This window comes from Scyliorhinus torazame, chromosome 6 (genome assembly GCF_047496885.1).
Source record: "Scyliorhinus torazame isolate Kashiwa2021f chromosome 6, sScyTor2.1, whole genome shotgun sequence".
In the NCBI taxonomy this organism is placed as follows: Eukaryota; Metazoa; Chordata; class Chondrichthyes; order Carcharhiniformes; family Scyliorhinidae; genus Scyliorhinus; species Scyliorhinus torazame.
This window is the reverse complement of record NC_092712.1, coordinates 42491508-42509652: the sequence shown is the minus strand read 5'-3', so window position 1 is coordinate 42509652 and position 18145 is coordinate 42491508. Positions and strand designations below refer to the sequence as shown.

General features: G+C 48.1%; 1 protein-coding gene across 2 annotated transcripts in view; it reads right to left on the bottom strand.

Annotated features, from left to right (window-relative positions):
• LOC140424764 (tetratricopeptide repeat protein 21B-like) overlaps positions 1 to 18145 on the bottom strand; it is a 169194-nt gene that overhangs the window by 33178 nt on the left and 117871 nt on the right. For both annotated transcript variants that reach the window (XM_072508146.1, XM_072508147.1), the window contains 3 exons: positions 16080 to 16186; positions 13940 to 14128; positions 2951 to 3061 (listed from right to left, as the gene is read on the bottom strand). In XM_072508146.1, the coding sequence (XP_072364247.1) occupies positions 2951 to 3061; positions 13940 to 14128; positions 16080 to 16186 (407 nt within the window). The remainder of the gene's footprint in view (positions 1 to 2950; positions 3062 to 13939; positions 14129 to 16079; positions 16187 to 18145) is intronic.

The following is an 18145-nucleotide window of genomic DNA, read 5'->3' as shown; positions in this document are numbered from 1 at the left end:
AATCGCTCCTCATAGCTTATGCCCTCCATACCAGGCAACATTCTGGTAAATCTCTTCTGCACCCTCTCTAAAGCCTCCACATCCTTCTGGTAGTGTGGCGACCAGAATTGAACACTATACTCCAAGTGTGGCCTAACTAAGGTTCTATACAGCTGCAACATGACTTGCCAATTCTTATACTCAATGCCCCGGCCAATGAAGGCAAGCATGCCGTATGCCTTCTTGACTACCTTCTCCACCTGTGTAGCCCCTTTCAGTGATCTGTGGACCTGTACTCCTAGATCTCTTTGACTTTCAATACTCTTGAGGGTTCTACCATTCACTGTATATTCCCTACCTGCATTAGCCCTTCCAAAATGCATTACCTCACATTTGTCCAGGTTAAACTCCATCTGCCATCTCTCCGCCCAAGTCTCCAGACAATCTAAATCCTGCTGTATCCTCAGACAGTCCTCATCGCTATCCGCAATTCCACCAACCTTTGTGTCGTCTGCAAACTTACTAATCAGACCAGTTACATTTTCCTCCAAATCAAATGGAGGAATTAATATAGTCTTCATCCCTTACCCCTGCATCCTTTAATAAAATTTTCAGCCTCCAAGGAGACGGATGTGCAAATTGCCTATGCAGTTTTAATACAACAAGCTTTTTATCAGCGAAAGTCCCATTTTCAACTGCCATTAACACATCCTTAACCACTCTACTTGAAATATTATTTTTCAGTAATGGAATACAATAGTGTCCCGACTGTGTAAATTGTAAATCCACCGTCTTTCCAAAAACTGTTGCCTTATCCTGTTCTATACCCAGTTTCATGTGTGCTTTCTTCGACAGTCTGCTCAGAAGCAAAGGTATCTCACTTGATACAACATCCGTGGTAATGAAAATCATGGCAATATTGCAAGGGATCACCACTCTTTTCAGCGACTTCAGAGTATTATCATCCTCAAACCTGAAATTTGTGGAACTTTCAAATTCCTTAACCTTGTTAAGACTTTCAGCATTCAAGGAGTCCAGGTAACATTTTAACCAGTCAATTCCACACACAGTAGATGTGCAGCCACTGTCCAATACAGCACAATTGAAGGATTCTGCAACCAACACCCTCATTACCGGTGTAAAACTGCTTGTTAATAGGACAATGTCTTCTCTCTGAAAACTATCTTTTTCCTCTTCTGACTCTTCCGTGTCATGTGTCGCTTCAAACACTCTATCATAACGTTTTGGACAGCTGAAGACATAATGGTATTGAGAGTCACATCGGAAACATTGATTTATCATGCCCCGTGCATTTCTGGGGTTCATCTTCCTACTGTAAGTTCTAACTGGGTTTCTGTCTTCATAATTTCCTTGCCTCGATCTCTTTCTATAGTCTTGGGCCCTGTTCGTAGCCGTACAATTTCGCCATCCTGTTACTAGTGTATCTTCCATATTCTGCTTTATAGCAGACTGACTATTTGAGTCATCAGAGCCATCGGAATCAAATGTTTCCCCAGAAACTTCTTTAAAGCTTTTGTCATCTGATCGACTAAGGTATCCTCATCCATAAACTGAACTCCTGTCAAAACCAGGAGCCTATCCATGTTGCTCTCTCTAGCACAGTCAAGTAATTTAAAGGCCAACACAGACTGTGGAAATTCCAGGTTGTGTTTCTGCAGCCTTTTATATAGTCTGCCAAATTCCATTATATAGTCTTCCATGGAGAATTCCTCTATTTTCTGGAACTTATCAAATTCCGACCATGCTTCATACGCACTTAACAAGTCATCTTTCTTGTAAATTTATCCATATATTGTAATAGAGTCTCCAGACCTTCTTCTGAGTCTAACTCTTCCAATTCCAGCTCAGAAAGCACTTTGTTTCGGATTTTACTGTCATAAGGTAGAGAAAGAGCCAATGCCATACCTTGTTTTCTCTTTCCCAAGACAGTTACCTTAGTCAACATAACTACTGCACTTCTCCATTGGTCGTACCCTTTCAGAAAATAAGGGGGGATAGCCATATCCAGCCATCTTTATCCTGGGTTCAGCCATGTATCTTTTTTTTCTTTCTCACTCACTCCTTGGTTTGATCAGGAAAAGTTGTATCTTTCAAACCTTCACATTTGCACAGCAACCATCCTCTGCTACCACTGTTAGACATTTTAGTTACCGTTGTATGAAGAGTCAAAAGTCCTGTTCCTTTTCACCAAACACCAATTATTTCACTTCCACAGCCTCTGCCCAAAACTCTGACAACACACCACCTGACAAAGGCCACCTGAAGCCCCTTCACATATCAGTGTCAATTAATGGATACTTAACATAAATGAGACAACTAATTGCAATGTCTCTTAACCCATTACTTAACAAAAGGGACTAATCCTAAATCACAGCTACATGCTCAGTCCCCACATGGTTAGGCCAAGACTGAGGCAGACAGACTTTTAATCAGTCAGGGAATCAAGGGTCGTGGGGATAAGGCGGGAAAGTGAAGTTGAGGATTATCATTTCAGATCAGTCGTAATCTCATTGAAAGCCGGAGCAGACTGGATGGGCCAAATGGCCTACTTCTGCTCCTACCTTTTATGGTCTTGTAGCCTCGGCCCCACATTGGGGCAGATCGATCAGATGGAGAGAAGTAAAATCAAATGGGGTCAAGTCACCGGAGATATTATGAGGGAGGCCCCCAAGTAGCAGGTTACCCAGTGCCATTGGCAAAACCAGGAGGCCAGTCTCCAGCTCTCTCTTTTGTTGAGGAAATGGATGCTTGGTGTGAAGAGGCCCCATACTGGGAAAACATGGTGGTTGAAGTGATGGAGGAGTAGAGGGAAGGGGTGAGTGCAAGAGAGGAAGTGGGGGGAAGGGGGGGGGGGTGAAGAAGGAGAATCCAATGGCCAGAAATTAAATAAAGAAATAGAAAAAAACCATCTTGGTAAAAGAGGAGCTGAAATATATGTAAATAAACATACCATGTTAACATCATCGTTGTTTTGTACATTCTTCAAGAGCTTTATACACAGATGCTCACACACATCACTGTCTCCTTTAACCAAGTATAATTGGGCGAGCTCTATCGTCAGCTAAGGGAACAAACAATGTTGTGAAGAGGATTGTTGTAAAGTACTGAAGGAGATTTGTTCCAAAAAAAGATCAAAGAGTCACTGTTGCATAGATATTCTTTAATAGCACAGAAAGAAGCATTTCGACCCAACAGATCCACACCTACGTCTGTACCCCACAAGAGCCTCCTCAAAACCTACTCCATCTAACTCTCTTTGCATTTCATTCTGTACCTTTTTCTGCCATGGCTCTGCCAGCCTCCACTTAAAGGTATCAATGCTATTCATCTCAATCGCTCCATGCTGTGCTGCACCTGAAAATATTACAAATTTTGTTGCACCAGAATATATAAATCTTCCTTTTACCTTGGATTTGGGTTTGGATTTTGTTTATTGTCACGTGTACCGAGGTACAGTGAAAAGTATTTTTCTGCGAGCAGCTCAAACAACTCAGACACAGGGAGAACGTACAAACTCCACACAGCCAGTCCCCAAGGTCGGAATTGAACCCGGTTCATGGCGCTGTGAGGCAGCAGTGCTCACCACTGTACCACAATGCCACCCGGCACTCGATGCCAAGCCAACCCTGTAACAGGATGCACTGCATGTCAGAGCGAGTTCCTTCTAGGGTCAAAACAGGCCAATACGTTGGATGACAGCAATTGTTTTTTTTTAAAATATTTTATTGAAAATGTTTGGTCAACCAACACAGTACATTGTGCATCCTTTACACAATATTATAACAACACAAATAACAATGACCTATTTTATAAACAGAAAATGAACAAATAATAAATAACAAAAATGAAAACTAACCCTAATTGGCAACTGCCTTATCACAAGTAACACTCTCCAAAAATATAATTTAACAGTCCAATATATAATTATCTGTAGCAACGACCTATACATATTATACAGTATATATTAACAACCCTGAGAGTCCTTCTGGTTCCTCCCCCCCCACCCCCCCCCCCCCCCCCCCGATCCTGGGCTGCTGCTGCTGCCTTCTTTTCCATTCCATCTATCTTTCTGCGAGGTATTCGACGAACGGTTGCCACCGCCTGGTGAACCCTTGAGCCGACCCCCTTAGAACGAACTTAATCCGCTCTAGCTTTATAAACCCTGCCATGTCATTTATCCAGGTCTCCACCCCCGGGGGCTTGGCTTCTTTCCACATTAGCAATATCCTGCGCCGGGCTACTAGGGACGCAAAGGCCAAAACATCGGCCTCTCTTGCCTCCTGCGCTCCCGGCTCTTGTGCAACCCCAAATATAGCCAACCCCCCAGCTTGGTTCGACCCGGACCCCCACTACTTTTGAAAGCACCTTTGTCACCCCCCTCCAAAACCCCTGTAGTGCCGGGCATGACCAAAACATATGGGTATGATTCGCTGGGCTTCTCGAGCACCTCGCACACCTATCCTCCACCACAAAAAATTTACTGAGCCGTGCTCCAGTCATATGCGCCCTGTGTAATACCTTAAACTGAATCAGGCTTAGCCTGGCACACAAGGACGACGTGTTTACCCTGCTTAGGGCATCTGCCCACAGCCCCTCCTCGATCTCCTCCCCCAGCTCTTCTTCCCATTTCCCTTTTAGTTCATCTACCATAGTCTCCCCTTCGTCCCTCATTTCCCTATATATATCTGACACCTTACCATCCCCCACCCATGTCTTTGAGATCACTCTGTCCTGCACCTCTTGTGTCGGGAGCTGCGGGAATTCCCTCACCTGTTGCCTCGCAAAAGCCCTCAGTTGCATATACTTGAATGCATTCCCTTGGGGCAACACATATTTCTCGGTCAGCGCTCCCAGACTCGCGAACTTCCCATCCACAAACAGATCTTTCAGTTGCGTTATTCCTGATCTTTGCCACATTCCATATCCCCCATCCATTCTCCCCGGGGCAAACCTATGGTTGTTTCTTATCGGGGACCCCCCCAAGGCTCCAGTCTTTCCCCTATGCCGTCTCCACTGTCCCCAAATCTTCAGTGTAGCCACCACCACCGGGCTTGTGGTGTAGTTCCTCGGTGAGAACGGCAATGGGGCTGTCACCATAGCCTGTAGGCTAGTCCCCCTACAGGACACCCTCTCTAATCTCTTCCACGCCGCTCCCTCCTCCTCTCCCATCCACTTACTCACCATTGAAATATTAGCGGCCCAATAATACTCACTTAGGCTCGGTGGTGCCAGCCACACCATCCCTGCTACGCTGTAAGAATCCCTTCCTCACTCTCGGGGTCTTCCCGGCCCACACAAAACCCATGATGCTCTTTTCAATCCTTTTAAAAAAAGCCTTCGTGATCACCACCGGGAGGCACTGAAACACAAAGAGGAATCTCGGGAGGACCACCATCTTAACCGCCTGCACCCTCCCTGCCAGTGACAGGGATACCATATCCCATCTCTTGAAATCCTCCTCCATTTGTTCCACCAACCGCGTTAAATTTAACCTATGCAATGTGCCCCAATTCTTGGCTATCTGGATCCCCAGGTAACGAAAGTCCCTTGTTACCTTCCTCAACGGTAGGTCCTCTATTTCTCTACTCTGCTCCCCTGGATGCACCACAAACAACTCACTTTTCCCCATGTTCAATTTATACCCTGAAAAATCCCCAAACTCCCCAAGTATCCGCATTATTTCTGGCATCCCCTCCGCCGGGTCTGCCACATATAGTAACAAATCGTCCGCATACAAAGATACCCGGTGTTCTTCTCCTCCTCTAAGTACTCCCCTCCACTTCTTGGAACCCCTCAACGCTATCGCCAGGGGCTCAATCGCCAGTGCAAACAATAATGGGGACAGAGGGCATCCCTGCCTTGTCCCTCTATGGAGCCGAAAATATGCAGATCCCCGTCCATTCGTGACCACGCTCGCCATCGGGGCCTTATACAACAGCTGCACCCATCTAACATACCCCTCTCCAAAACCAAATCTCCTCAACACCTCCCACAAATAATCCCACTCCACTCTATCAAATGCTTTCTCGGCATCCATCGCCACTACTATCTCCGTTTCCCCCTCTGGTGGGGGCATCATCATTACCCCTAACAGCCTCCGTATATTCGTGTTCAGCTGTCTCCCCTTCACAAACCCAGTTTGGTCCTCATGGACCACCCCCGGGACACATTCCTCTATTCTCATTGCCATTACCTTGGCCAGGATCTTGGCATCGACATTTAGGAGGGAAATAGGTCTATAGGACCCGCATTGTAGCGGGTCCTTTTCCTTCTTTAAGAGAAGCGATATCGTTGCTTCAGACATAGTCGGGGGCAGTTGTCCCCTTTCCTTTGCCTCATTAAAGGTCCTCGTCAATACCGGGGTGAGCAAGTCCACATATTTTCTATAGAATTCAACTGGGAATCCATCCGGTCCCGGGGCCTTTCCTGCCTGCATGCTCCTAATTCCTTTCACCACTTCTTCTACCTCGATCTGTGCTCCCAGTCCCACCCTTTCCTGCTCTTCCACCTTGGGAAATTCCAGCCGATCCAAAAAGCCCATCATTCTCTCCCTCCCATCCGGGGATTGAGCTTCATATAATTTTTTATAAAATGTCTTGAACACTCCATTCACTCTCTCCGCTCCCCGCTCCATCTCTCCTTCCTCATCCCTCACTCCCCCTATTTCCCTCGCTGCTCCCCTTTTCCTCAATTGGTGTGCCAGCAACCTGCTCGCCTTCTCCCCATATTCGTACTGTACACCCTGTGCCTTCCTCCATTGTGCCTCTGCAGTGCCCGTAGTCAGCAAGTCAAATTCTACATGTAGCCTTTGCCTTTCCCTGTACAGTCCCTCCTCCGGTGCTTCCGCATATTGTCTGTCCACCCTCAAAAGTTCTTGCAGCAACCGCTCCCGTTCCTTACTCTCCTGCTTCCCTTTATGTGCCCTTATTGATATCAGCTCCCCTCTAACCACCGCCTTCAGCGCCTCCCAGACCACTCCCACCTGGACCTCCCCATTATCATTGAGTTCCAAGTACTTTTCAATGCACCCCCTCACCCTTAGACACCCCCCCTCATCTGCCATTAGTCCCATGTCCATTCTCCAGGGTGGGCGCCCTCCTGTTTCCTCCCCTATCTCCAAGTCTACCCACTGTGGAGCGTGATCCGAAATGGCTATAGCCGTATACTCCGTTCCCCTCACCTTCGGGATCAACGCCCTTCCCAGCACAAAAAAGTCTATTCGCGAGTAGACTTTATGGACATAGGAGAAAAACGAGAACTCCTTACTCCTAGGTCTGCTAAATCTCCACGGGTCTACACCTCCCATCTGCTCCATAAAATCTTTAAGTACCTTGGCTGCTGCCGGCCTCCTTCCAGTCCTGGACTTCGACCTATCCAGCCCTGGTTCCAACACCGTATTAAAATCTCCCCCCATTATCAGCTTTCCCATCTCTAGGTCCGGAATGCGTCCTAGCATCCGCCTCATAAAATTGGCATCATCCCAGTTCGGGGCATATACGTTTACCAAAACCACCGTCTCCCCCTGTAGTTTGCCACTCACCATCACGTATCTGCCCCCGTTATCCGCCACTATAGTCTTTGCCTCGAACATAACCCGCTTCCCCACTAATATAGCCACCCCCCTGTTTTTCGCATCTAGCCCCGAATGGAACACCTGCCCCACCCATCCTTTGCGTAGCCTAACCTGGTCTATCAGTTTCAGGTGCGTTTCCTGTAACATAACCACATCTGCCTTAAGTTTCTTAAGGTGTGCGACTACCCGTGCCCTCTTTATCGGCCCGTTCAGCCCTCTCACGTTCCACGTGATCAGCCGGGTTGGGGGGCTTCCTACCCCGCCCCCCCCTTGTCGATTAGCCATCCCCTTTTTCCAGCTCCTCACCCGGTTCCCACGCAGCTGTATCTCCCCCAGGCGGTGCCCCCCCGCCCATCCCCTCCCATACCAGCTCCCCCCTCTCCCCAGCAGCAGCAACCCAGTAATTCCCCCCTCCCACCCCCCCGCTAGATCCCCCGCTAGCTTAATTACTCGCCCCATGTTGCTCCCAGAAGTCAGCAAACTCTGGCCGACCTCGGCTTCCCCCCGTGACCTCGGCTCACACCGTGCGACGCCCCCTCCTTCCTGCTTCTCTATTCCCGCCATGATTATCATAGCGCGGGAACCAAGCCCGTGCTTCTCCCTTGGCCCCGCCCCCAATGGCCAACGCCCCATCTCCTCCACCTCCCCTCCTCCCCCTTCACCACCTGTGGAAGAGAGAAAAGTTACCACATCGCAGGATTAGTACATAAAACTCCTCTTTCCCCCCTCTTCGCCCCCCACATTCGCCCCACCACTTTGTTCAAACGTTCTTTTTAATAACCCGCTCATTCCAGTTTTTCTTCCACAATAAAAGTCCACGCTTCATCCGCCGTCTCAAAGTAGTGGTGCCTCCCTCGATATGTGACCCACAGTCTTGCCGGTTGCAGCATTCCAAATTTTATCTTCTTTTTATGAAGCACCGCCTTGGCCCGATTAAAGCTCGCCCTCCTTCTCGCCACCTCCGCACTCCAGTCTTGATAAACGCGGATCACCGCGTTCTCCCATTTACTGCTCCGAGTTTTCTTTGCCCATCTAAGGACCATTTCTCTATCCTTAAAACGGAGGAATCTCACCACTATGGCTCTGGGAATTTCTCCTGCTCTCGGTCCTCGCGCCATCACTCGGTATGCTCCCTCCACCTCCAACGGACCCGCCGGGGCCTCCGCTCCCATTAACGAGTGCAGCATCGTGCTCACATATGCCCCGACGTCCGCTCCCTCCGCACCTTCAGGAAGACCAAGAATCCTCAGGTTGTTCCTCCTCGCGTTGTTCTCCAGCGCCTCCAACCTTTCCACACATCGTTTCTGATGTGCTTCATGCATCTCCGTCTTCACCACCAGGCCCTGTATGTCGTCCTCATTCTCGGCTGCCTTTGCCTTCACGACCCGAAGCTCCCGCTCCTGGGTCTTTTGTTCCTCCTTTAGCCCTTCGATCGCCTGTAGTATCAGGGCCAACAGCTCTTTCTTCATTTCCTTTTTGAGCTCTTCCACACAGCATTTCAAGAACTCTTGTTGTTCAGGGCCCCATGTTAAACTGCCACCTTCCGACGCCATCTTGGTTTTTGCTTGCCTTCCTTGCTGCTGTTCTAAAGGATCCACTGCAATCCGGCCACTTTCTCCTCCTTTTTTCATCCGTATCTAGGGGGCATTCCCTTCTGGTTTACCGCACAGTGTTTTTAGCCGTCAAAATTGCCGTTGGGGCTCCTATCAAGAGCCCAAAAGTCCGTTTCACCGGGAGCTGCCGAAACGTGCGACTCAGCTGGTCATCGCCGCACCCGGAAGTCATGACAGCAATTGTTGATGAACTTCATTGAAAGCCTCCACCTGTGGTGCCTCTCAAGAGCATCTTTGATCCTTCCATATAGGGTTTGCATGGGGGTCAGTAAGGAGGCCAAATTCAGGGTAAATTTCCCGTAATAATTTACTAATCCCTGGAAGGATTTTAACTCCGTGGCATTTCTTGCAGTTGGTGCTTCCTTGATCTATACCTTTGTTATCCACCCGATAGCCTAACTAGTCACCTCATTGACTTGAAAAACACATTTTTGCCTCTTCAGGTGTACCCTTGCTCTCAGTAATCTCTGTAAGACCTCTTCTAGCTCGGTAGCACAGTGGTTAGCACTGTTGCTTCAAAGCGCCAAGGTCCCAGGTTCGATTCCCGGCTTGAGTCACTGTCTACGCGGAGTCTGCACGTTCGCCCGTGTCTGTGTGGGTTTCCTCCGGGTGCTCCGATTTCCTCCCGCAAGTCCCGAAACACGTGCTTGTTAAGTGAATTGGACATTCTGATTTCACCCTCTGTGTACCCGAACAGGCGCCGGAATGTGGCAACTAGGGGCTTTTCACAGTAACTTCATTGCAGTGTTAATGTAAGCCTACTTGTGACAATAAAGATTATTATTATTAGATTTGCCACATATTCTCATTCTTAAGTACCGTGACCAGGACATAAGCCAACAACACTCAAGAAGCTCAACACCATCCTGGACAAAGCAGCCTGCTTGATTGGCATCTCTTCCACAAACATTCAAACCCTCCAACACTGATGAACAGTGGCAGCCGTGTGTACCATGTACAAGATGCACTGCAGGAACTCTCCAAGGTTCCTTAGGCAGCACCTTCCAACCCCACGGCCACTACCATCTAGAAGGACAAGAGCAGCAGATACCTGGGAACACCACCACCCTCCAAGTCACTCACCATCCTGACTTGGAAATATATTGCCATTCCTTCATTGTCGCTGGGTCAAAATCCTGGAACTCCCTCTCTAACAGCACTATGGGTGTACCTACATCTCAGGGACTGCAACGGTTCAGCAAGGTAACTCGCCACCACCTCCTGAAGGGCAACTAGGGATGGGCAATAAATTCTGGCCTAACCAGCAATGCCCACATCCCGTAAATGAATTTTAAAAGTACACCACAATTTTGGGTAGCCCTTAAAGTATGTTCTGCATGATCCGTTGGAATATGGCGCATGCTGATGAGACCCTGAAGGGCAAGCGAGTATAGTCATTTGGCACTAGTGTAAACTGATTGTAACATACTTCTGTGAGGGCTCCGTCTAATTCAAGTTAAAGATGGACGTGGCTCATATCCAACTTTGTGAATGTCTGGCCACCTGCTACCTTGGAGTACAGGTCTTCGATTTGAGGCAGAGGTATATACTGAGCTTGGAAACCGATTAACCGTCGGTTAAGTTATAATCTCCACAGAGGTAGGCCAATTTGACAAGTTTGAGGACCAGGACAACAGGCACGGCCCACTCTGTGAACTGTATTATTATGTATTACGTCTAGATTTTCCAGGCGGCCAAGTTCAGTCTCCACCCTTTCCATTCGGGAGTCTGTCATAATATACACCAGTATATCATGGTGCAGACACACACACTGATGGACACGCAGTGGGACCAATCAACACACACAACACCGCAGCCAATCACCAGTTAGAACACACGCACTATAAAGACAGGGGGCATCAGAGTTCCCGCTCATTCGAGCTGCAGCTTCCTAGTAGGACAGAGCTCACAGCCTGCAGCACAGACATTCACCATGTGCTGAGTGCATCGACTGGTTAGGACAAGGCAAAGGTCTTTAGTTAAAGCTAGTATCGTGTTAACTCACAGTGAGAGTATGTTAAACTGTTAATGACTCAATAAAATAGTGTTGCCCTATTTCAAGTGTTGGTGACCTGTATGTGTTCCACGGATCCAGAGTGTCCAACACAACAGAGTCTGGAGCCTGTCTCACTCTAAAATAATTAGGTAGAGCATTGGGGTTGCCATAAACCTTGGTTTTGGCTCCTCTTAGTCCTTCCTGAAAAACTTCAGGGCATTTGATGATGTCATCCGAGACTCCTCCCACACCCAGCCTGAAGATCTCCCACCAGTTCAGCCTGATCCACTGGAGCCAATCTCTCCCCATTAGGCTTGGCCATTACCCCCACACAACAATGAGTGGGGGTCAGGCCGATTGCTGCCTGTTAGTTACTGGGGTAATTGTGGTGCCCTTTTTTCCTAATGGTTCCACCATGTAGGTGGCTAGTCTGGCCTTCACGTCTTCTAAGCTCAAGAGTTGAATACCAATTTGGAGATGATCATATGTCTGCTCCCCAATAACGGAGGCCGCAGCTCCCATGTGCACTTCCATTTTCAATGGATGCCCGTCCACCAGCATTTCCACCATTATTGGGGCGACACTGGTTGTAATAATACGGTTCAGCTGATTTATCCCTGTACTGGCCTTGGCTTCTTCCATGAACAGCACGCATTTTGCCTAATTCTATAACTTTGTCTTGATTGTGCTCTTTGGCAGTGCTTGCAATAGTCCACTGTCTGACACCTGCAACTGTGGTTTCCTCCCACAGTCCAAAGATGTGCAGGTTAGATGGATTGGCCATGCTGAATTGCCCCTTCGTGTCCAAAGATGTGCAGGTTAGGTTATGGGGTTGGGGGTGAGGAGGCAGATGTTGTAGCCTTTGCCTCGTTGTAGCCTTCGCCCAAAGGCGGATCCTGTTGGATGCAGGGCAACCTCTCCACCCTGTGCCCTGGCGTGGTGGGGGGGGACATGTTAGAATTCTTGACTCTTGAGAAGGTTAAGTTTGAACTGAGGGGAAGGATGGAGGGTTCTACAATTCATGGGCTTTATTCATTATGCACTTTCAAGAATTGGATAACATCGAACATTAGTGGGGGGTGAGGTGTTGGGAGGGTTGGGGGGAGGGGGACTGTATGTGTTAATGGTGACTATGGGTGATTCCTGATTCCTTTTTTATTTGTTTATGTTAACATGCGGGCAGTTGTTTGGGGTTTGGTGGGAGGATGGGATCGTTGTTATTGATATGGGGATTGACATTATATTCGTTTCTGCTTATTGTTTATTGTTGGTGGGTGAAAATCTGGGAGAAAACGTGAAAAAGGAGGAGAATAAAAATATATATATTTTTTTAAGTTGTTTGTTCCGCATGTCAATCTGTCTTGCGACGTTTTGTTCAGAGATGGTCTGAATTCACAATCTGAATTCGTAATCTGGCCAAACATTCAGTGACAGGTTTCCCTGGGGTCTTCCCTGCTGTGTTAAAGTGGTATCTCTGGAGTATAACTGGGAGCTTCATAGAATCCCTACAGTGCAGAAAGAGGCCATTCGGCCCATCAGAAGACCATCCTACCTAGGCCCAATCACATTCATCACTCGTCGTGTGTTATTGATGGTGTATTAGGGAACCTAGTCCGCTAATAGCCGGGCCTTATCAGCAAGGACTCCACAGGCTGTGGACAGTACACAAGCAACCACTAATCTCCCTTCGGGAAGAAAACAAGCCATTCTCCTCCAGTTTAGTCTCCAGTGAAACCAGTCCACGCCCAATACGGTTGACTCCTAACTGCCCTATAAAGTTGCCCTGTAAACCGCTCAGTTGTGTCAAACCTTTCCAGGGAAATTAGGGGTGGGCAATACCCGCTGGCCGACACCCACATCCCAATAATGAACAAGAAGCTGCACCCTATGCTTGATATTGTCTGGTGAGCAATGCTCATTCTGCGAATGCCCAGGTATCGTTATAAACATGTCTAGGAACATTGGGCTGTATGTGTCAGGTAACCAGAGCTATGCGTAGCCCTGGCAATACCAGCAATCCCCGGGTTGCGGTGTGAATCCTGCCCCACCGCTCCGACGGTAGCTGCCGTACTCTCTGGCGCCGGTTTTCAGGCTGGGGCGGGGATCACGCCACGCCGGTCGGGGGCCGTTGGCAGCGCCCCCCCCCACGGCAATTCTCCGGGCCTCGATGGGCCAAGCGGCCGTCGGTTTCTGGCCAGTCCCACTGACGTGAAATGGAATTGGTCCCACAAGGCGGGACCTGGCTGGCCCGGGGGGGGGAATCCAACCCCGGGGGGGGGGACCCCCACGGTAGCCTGGCCCGTCATCGGGGCCCACCGATCTGCAGGCGGGCCTGTGCCGTGGGGGCCCTCCTTCCTTCCGCGCCGGCCTTTGTAGGGCTCCGCCATGGCCGGCACGGAGAAAATACCCCCCCCTGCGCTTGCGCAAGAATACGCCGGCCGGTCTACGCGTACGTGGAACCACACTGGCGGTTCTGCGCATGCGCTAACTCGTGCCGGCACTTCAGCGATGGTTGGCGTGGCGCCAACCCCTCCGCCGCCGGCCTAGCCCCCGGAAGTGCGGAGGATTCCCCAACTTCCGGTTCGCCCGACGCCAGAGTGGTTCGCGCCATTATTTTAAGCCGCCGTCGGGCCATCGGGGTATTCAGGAAAATCCCGCCTGATTTAAGCAGATCAAAAAATCAAAACTTATATCACAAATTGTGATATGAGGCAGTTCTACAATTGGAAACATGAAAAGAATACTTTCCGTACTCACTTTAGGATCGTTTTCCACAAAGCCCAGCCCTTCTTTATAGTAATGGGCCGCCTTATCATACTCTTGCCGATCCATGCACAGGTGTGCTATCTCAGTACAGATGGAGGCTGCCAGCTGATTTTGGGCTGGAATGATATCTGTCTGCTCCAACATCAGGCGTTTCAGTAACCGCTTTTGTAAGTCGTAGGCCTTTAAAACATTCCAAATGAGGCATAAGTAAGTCAGATAGCTGCCACATAACTGCGACTCTCACAAGAGTAATTTACATTTACATTACAGGATAATGTGCCACTACTCACCTTCATGCTGCTGGCTCCTCTACCAACCTCAGGCCGTTTCTTCTCGCCTGCATTTGCTCTGAATAGGCACAACTGAATCTCACTCGTGAGCCTATTAGCAGCAAGTGCGGGTTGAGGGGGTGATCAGTGGAGCGGAGAACAACGAGAAGGTGAGTGGCGGTGCGTGAGCCGGAACACTGGCGCAGCAGTGGCACAAATGCAGCAGCTGCCAGGGAACGGACTAGCTGAGTAGTTCTTCCAGAGAGTTGGCATGGACACAATGTGCCCAATGACCTCCTTCTGTGCTGCACACATATGAACATACGAATTAGGAGCAGCAGGATGCCACTCGACCCCTCGTACCTGCTCCTCCATTCGATAAGATCATGGACTGATCTGATTGGGTAACCTCAACCCCACATTCCTGCCTACCCATAATAACCTTTCACCCCCCCCTTTGGTAATGGGCAGCACGGTAGCACAGTGGTTGGCATTGTTGCTTCACAGCACCAGGGACCCGGGCCGATTCCCGGCTTGGGTCACTGTCTGTGCGGAGTGTGCATGTTCTCCCCGTGTCTGCGTGGGTTTCCCCCGGGTGCTCCAGTTTCCTCCCACAAGTCCCGAAAGATGTACTGTTAGGTGAATTGGACATTCTGAATTCTCCCTCAGTGTACTCGAACAGGCGCCAGAGTGTGGCGACTAGGGACTTTTCACAGTAACTTTATTACAGTCTTAATGTAAGCCGACTTGTGACACTAATAAAGATTATTATTATTATTAAAATCAACAATCTATCTAGCTCTGCCTTAAATATACTCCACTTCCACTGCCTTTTGAGGATGAGAGTTCCACAGACTTACGGCCCTCTGAAAGAAAAAAGGAATTACTCATCTCTGTCTCAAATGACACTTATCTTAAAACAGTGACCCCTAGTTCTAGACTCTCTGACAAGAGGAAACATCCTCTCCACATCCACCCTGCCAATACTCCTCAGGACTTAAAGGTTTTGATCAAAGTCTAATTGATAACCATTGTCGATTGTTGTAAAGACCCACTAATATCCTTTTGGGAAGGAGGGAAGTCTGTCCTTACGTGGCCTGACATGTGACTCCAGATCTACAACAACGTGTTGACTCTTAAAATGCCTTCCGGAGTGGCCCAGTAAGCCACTCAATTCAAGGGCAATTAGGGGTGGGCCATAAAGGCTGGCCCAGCCAGCGATGCCTTGATCCTATGAAAGACTTTTAAAAAGTCCATTAAGAACGCCCCATCCAGACTTTTTCCTCTTCTGCTTGGATGACTTTAGCCTTCATTCGCATCCAAGATTTAGCACCATGGTTGAGATCAGGAACACAATAGAATAAGAGGAAGCTCAAATGTAATTCATCACACCGCAGAAGCATGACTATCCCTTGCAAATTTTATATTTCATTACCAAATTAGTATCAGATTATAGACAACAAAGACATGCGAATATATTTTAAAATATATTGAAATAAATATGAGATATTCAAAAGGGAATTGGATTGCTCTCTGCAGAGAAAGAATGTGCAAGGTTACGGAGAAACGGCAGGGGAATTCTCTTTCAGAGAGCCAGTACAGATTTGATGGACAGAATGGCCTCCTTCTGCAGTGTGACAGTTCTGTGATTCTGAAGTGAAAAGAGAGTGTCCGAACCAACTTCACCGACAGCAAGCCTGACAGTTAACTATTTGTGATCTGAGTTTGGGGCACATTCACGAGATAACGATGATTCATTGGCATCACAGCCTTCAGCTGAGTAAATATCAGGTGTGTACTGAGGGCGCAGCACTGAATCATAAATGACGCAGACATTTCATTGTGTATCAGTATCCCTTCACCTTGCTATAGGCAGACAGAGCTTCCTCAACTTCATTAGTCTTGGTGCAAATCTTCGCCAAAAGCATCAGGCACTTGACGTCATTCATCATGGTGGCTAAATCGTTTTCTGGAATACAATAATATTTAGATATAGTATTTGCCAGACAGTAGGTAGCATAGCTGCTTGCTTTATTAATGCTGAACAGCAATGTGCTATTTCAAGGCAGCTCGATTACACACATCTGATAGATTATGCTATCCTTGTCTCTCACCGAAGGTCTCGCCACCCGCCCTTCTTGTGTTGCTCTCCCATATTATTATTAGTGTGGTCTTTGTTGCTCTGCATCACACCAGTCAGTGAGGAAGATGTCGGCCGGAATGAGGCAGAGATCGAGTGAGTGAATTTGGGAATTTTTCAAAGCAGTAATTCGGTGTACAGGGGGAAAGAGGTGCTTTAGGTAAGGTGCACTGCAAGAAGTGTAACTTAGAAGAGAGTCCTGGTATTTGGGTAATCAATAGAGTTAGGAAAGGAAGAGAAAGAGGTGCTCTTTTGCTTTTTGTTTCCTAACACTCTCATCCTGTAGGAAGTGGTCTTACTCTGCTATAGGAGAGGAAGCTAGTTGTTTGGTGAGTATTAGTAAGTGACTACGGTTTTGTCTATTCCTCAGGTCAAAATTGTCCAGCAACTGTTGGTAAGATTGATAAAATAAATAAAAGCAAAAGTAAAATCCAATATTGAATAAAATAATTAAACCGCTAATCAGAACACATTAAGGATGACAGGATAGGTGATGTGTCACAGCTGCAGCATATGGGAGCTCCTGGATGCTGGTTTGATCCAGGGCAAAGACGTCTACGGTAAGTGTTTGAAGTTTGATCAGCTTCAGCTCAGAGTTTATGAGCTGGAGGTTGAACTACAGACACTGTGATGCATCAGGGAGGGGAAGGTTTTGTGGATTCTTTGTACCAGGAGGCAATCCCACCTCTTAGGACAAGTTCTTTTGGTTTAGTTAGTGGTAAGGTACAGGAGAGTATGATGGTGAAGGAGGCAGGTAAGGGGACCCAGAGGGCTTGGAGCAAGGGAACCTCAGCCTTTACAATCGTCAAACAGGTTTGTAGTCTCAGGTTTAGCTCCGTTGGCTTGACAACTGGTTTGTGATGCAGAGCGAGGCCACAGCGTGGGTTCAATTCCCGTACTGGCTGAGGTTATTATTTATGAAGGCCCCGCATTCTCAACCTTGCCCCTCACCTGAGGTGTGATAATCCTCAGGCTAAATCACCACCAGTCACCTCTCCCCTTCAAATGAGAAAGAGCCTCTGGTCATCTGGGACTATGGCAACTTTACTTTACTAGTATAAGCATAGAGATTGACACCTTCCCTGCAGCAGTGAACATGAGTCCAGGCGGCCATGTTGCCTGCCCTTGGTCTGTAACATTGCAGGCAACAGATGAGGAACGTATAAGCCATGATAGTATGGCGGAGCAGACTCAATGGGCAGAATGGACTAATTCTGCTCCTATATCTTATGAATTTATGAACTAGTGCCAGGGTTCAGGGCATCTGCTCAGGCCTGGAAAGTGGGAGGGGGAGGACCCAGTTGTCATGGTCCATGTAGATACCAACGATATAGGCAGGATAAAGTTCTGCATAGTCAGTATGAGGAGATTGGCACCAAATTAATCACCTCTGGATTATCACCTGAGCCACATGAAAATTGGCATAGGACAAATCAGCTTAGAGATGAATGGGTGGTTCGAAGGCTGGCGGTGGGAGAAGTGGATTCCAGATTGTGGGGCACCGGCACGGGAACTGGGAAAAGTGGGATCTGTAGCGTTGGGACGTTCTACACCTCAACCATGCTGGGGCAAGTATTGTAGCGAGCTGCATGATTAGTGAAGTAGAGAAGGTTTTAAACTAGATAGGATCATATTTGGGAAGTTGTGGTAAATCAAAGAGCCGAGACAAGGCAAAAGAGAAAGGTATTATTACAGGGATTGAAAAACAGACCATGACAGTAATGGATAGAGAGTACAAATCTAACAGTAAATCCACAGTTGAGACTAGGGGTTATGAAAATAATAAAA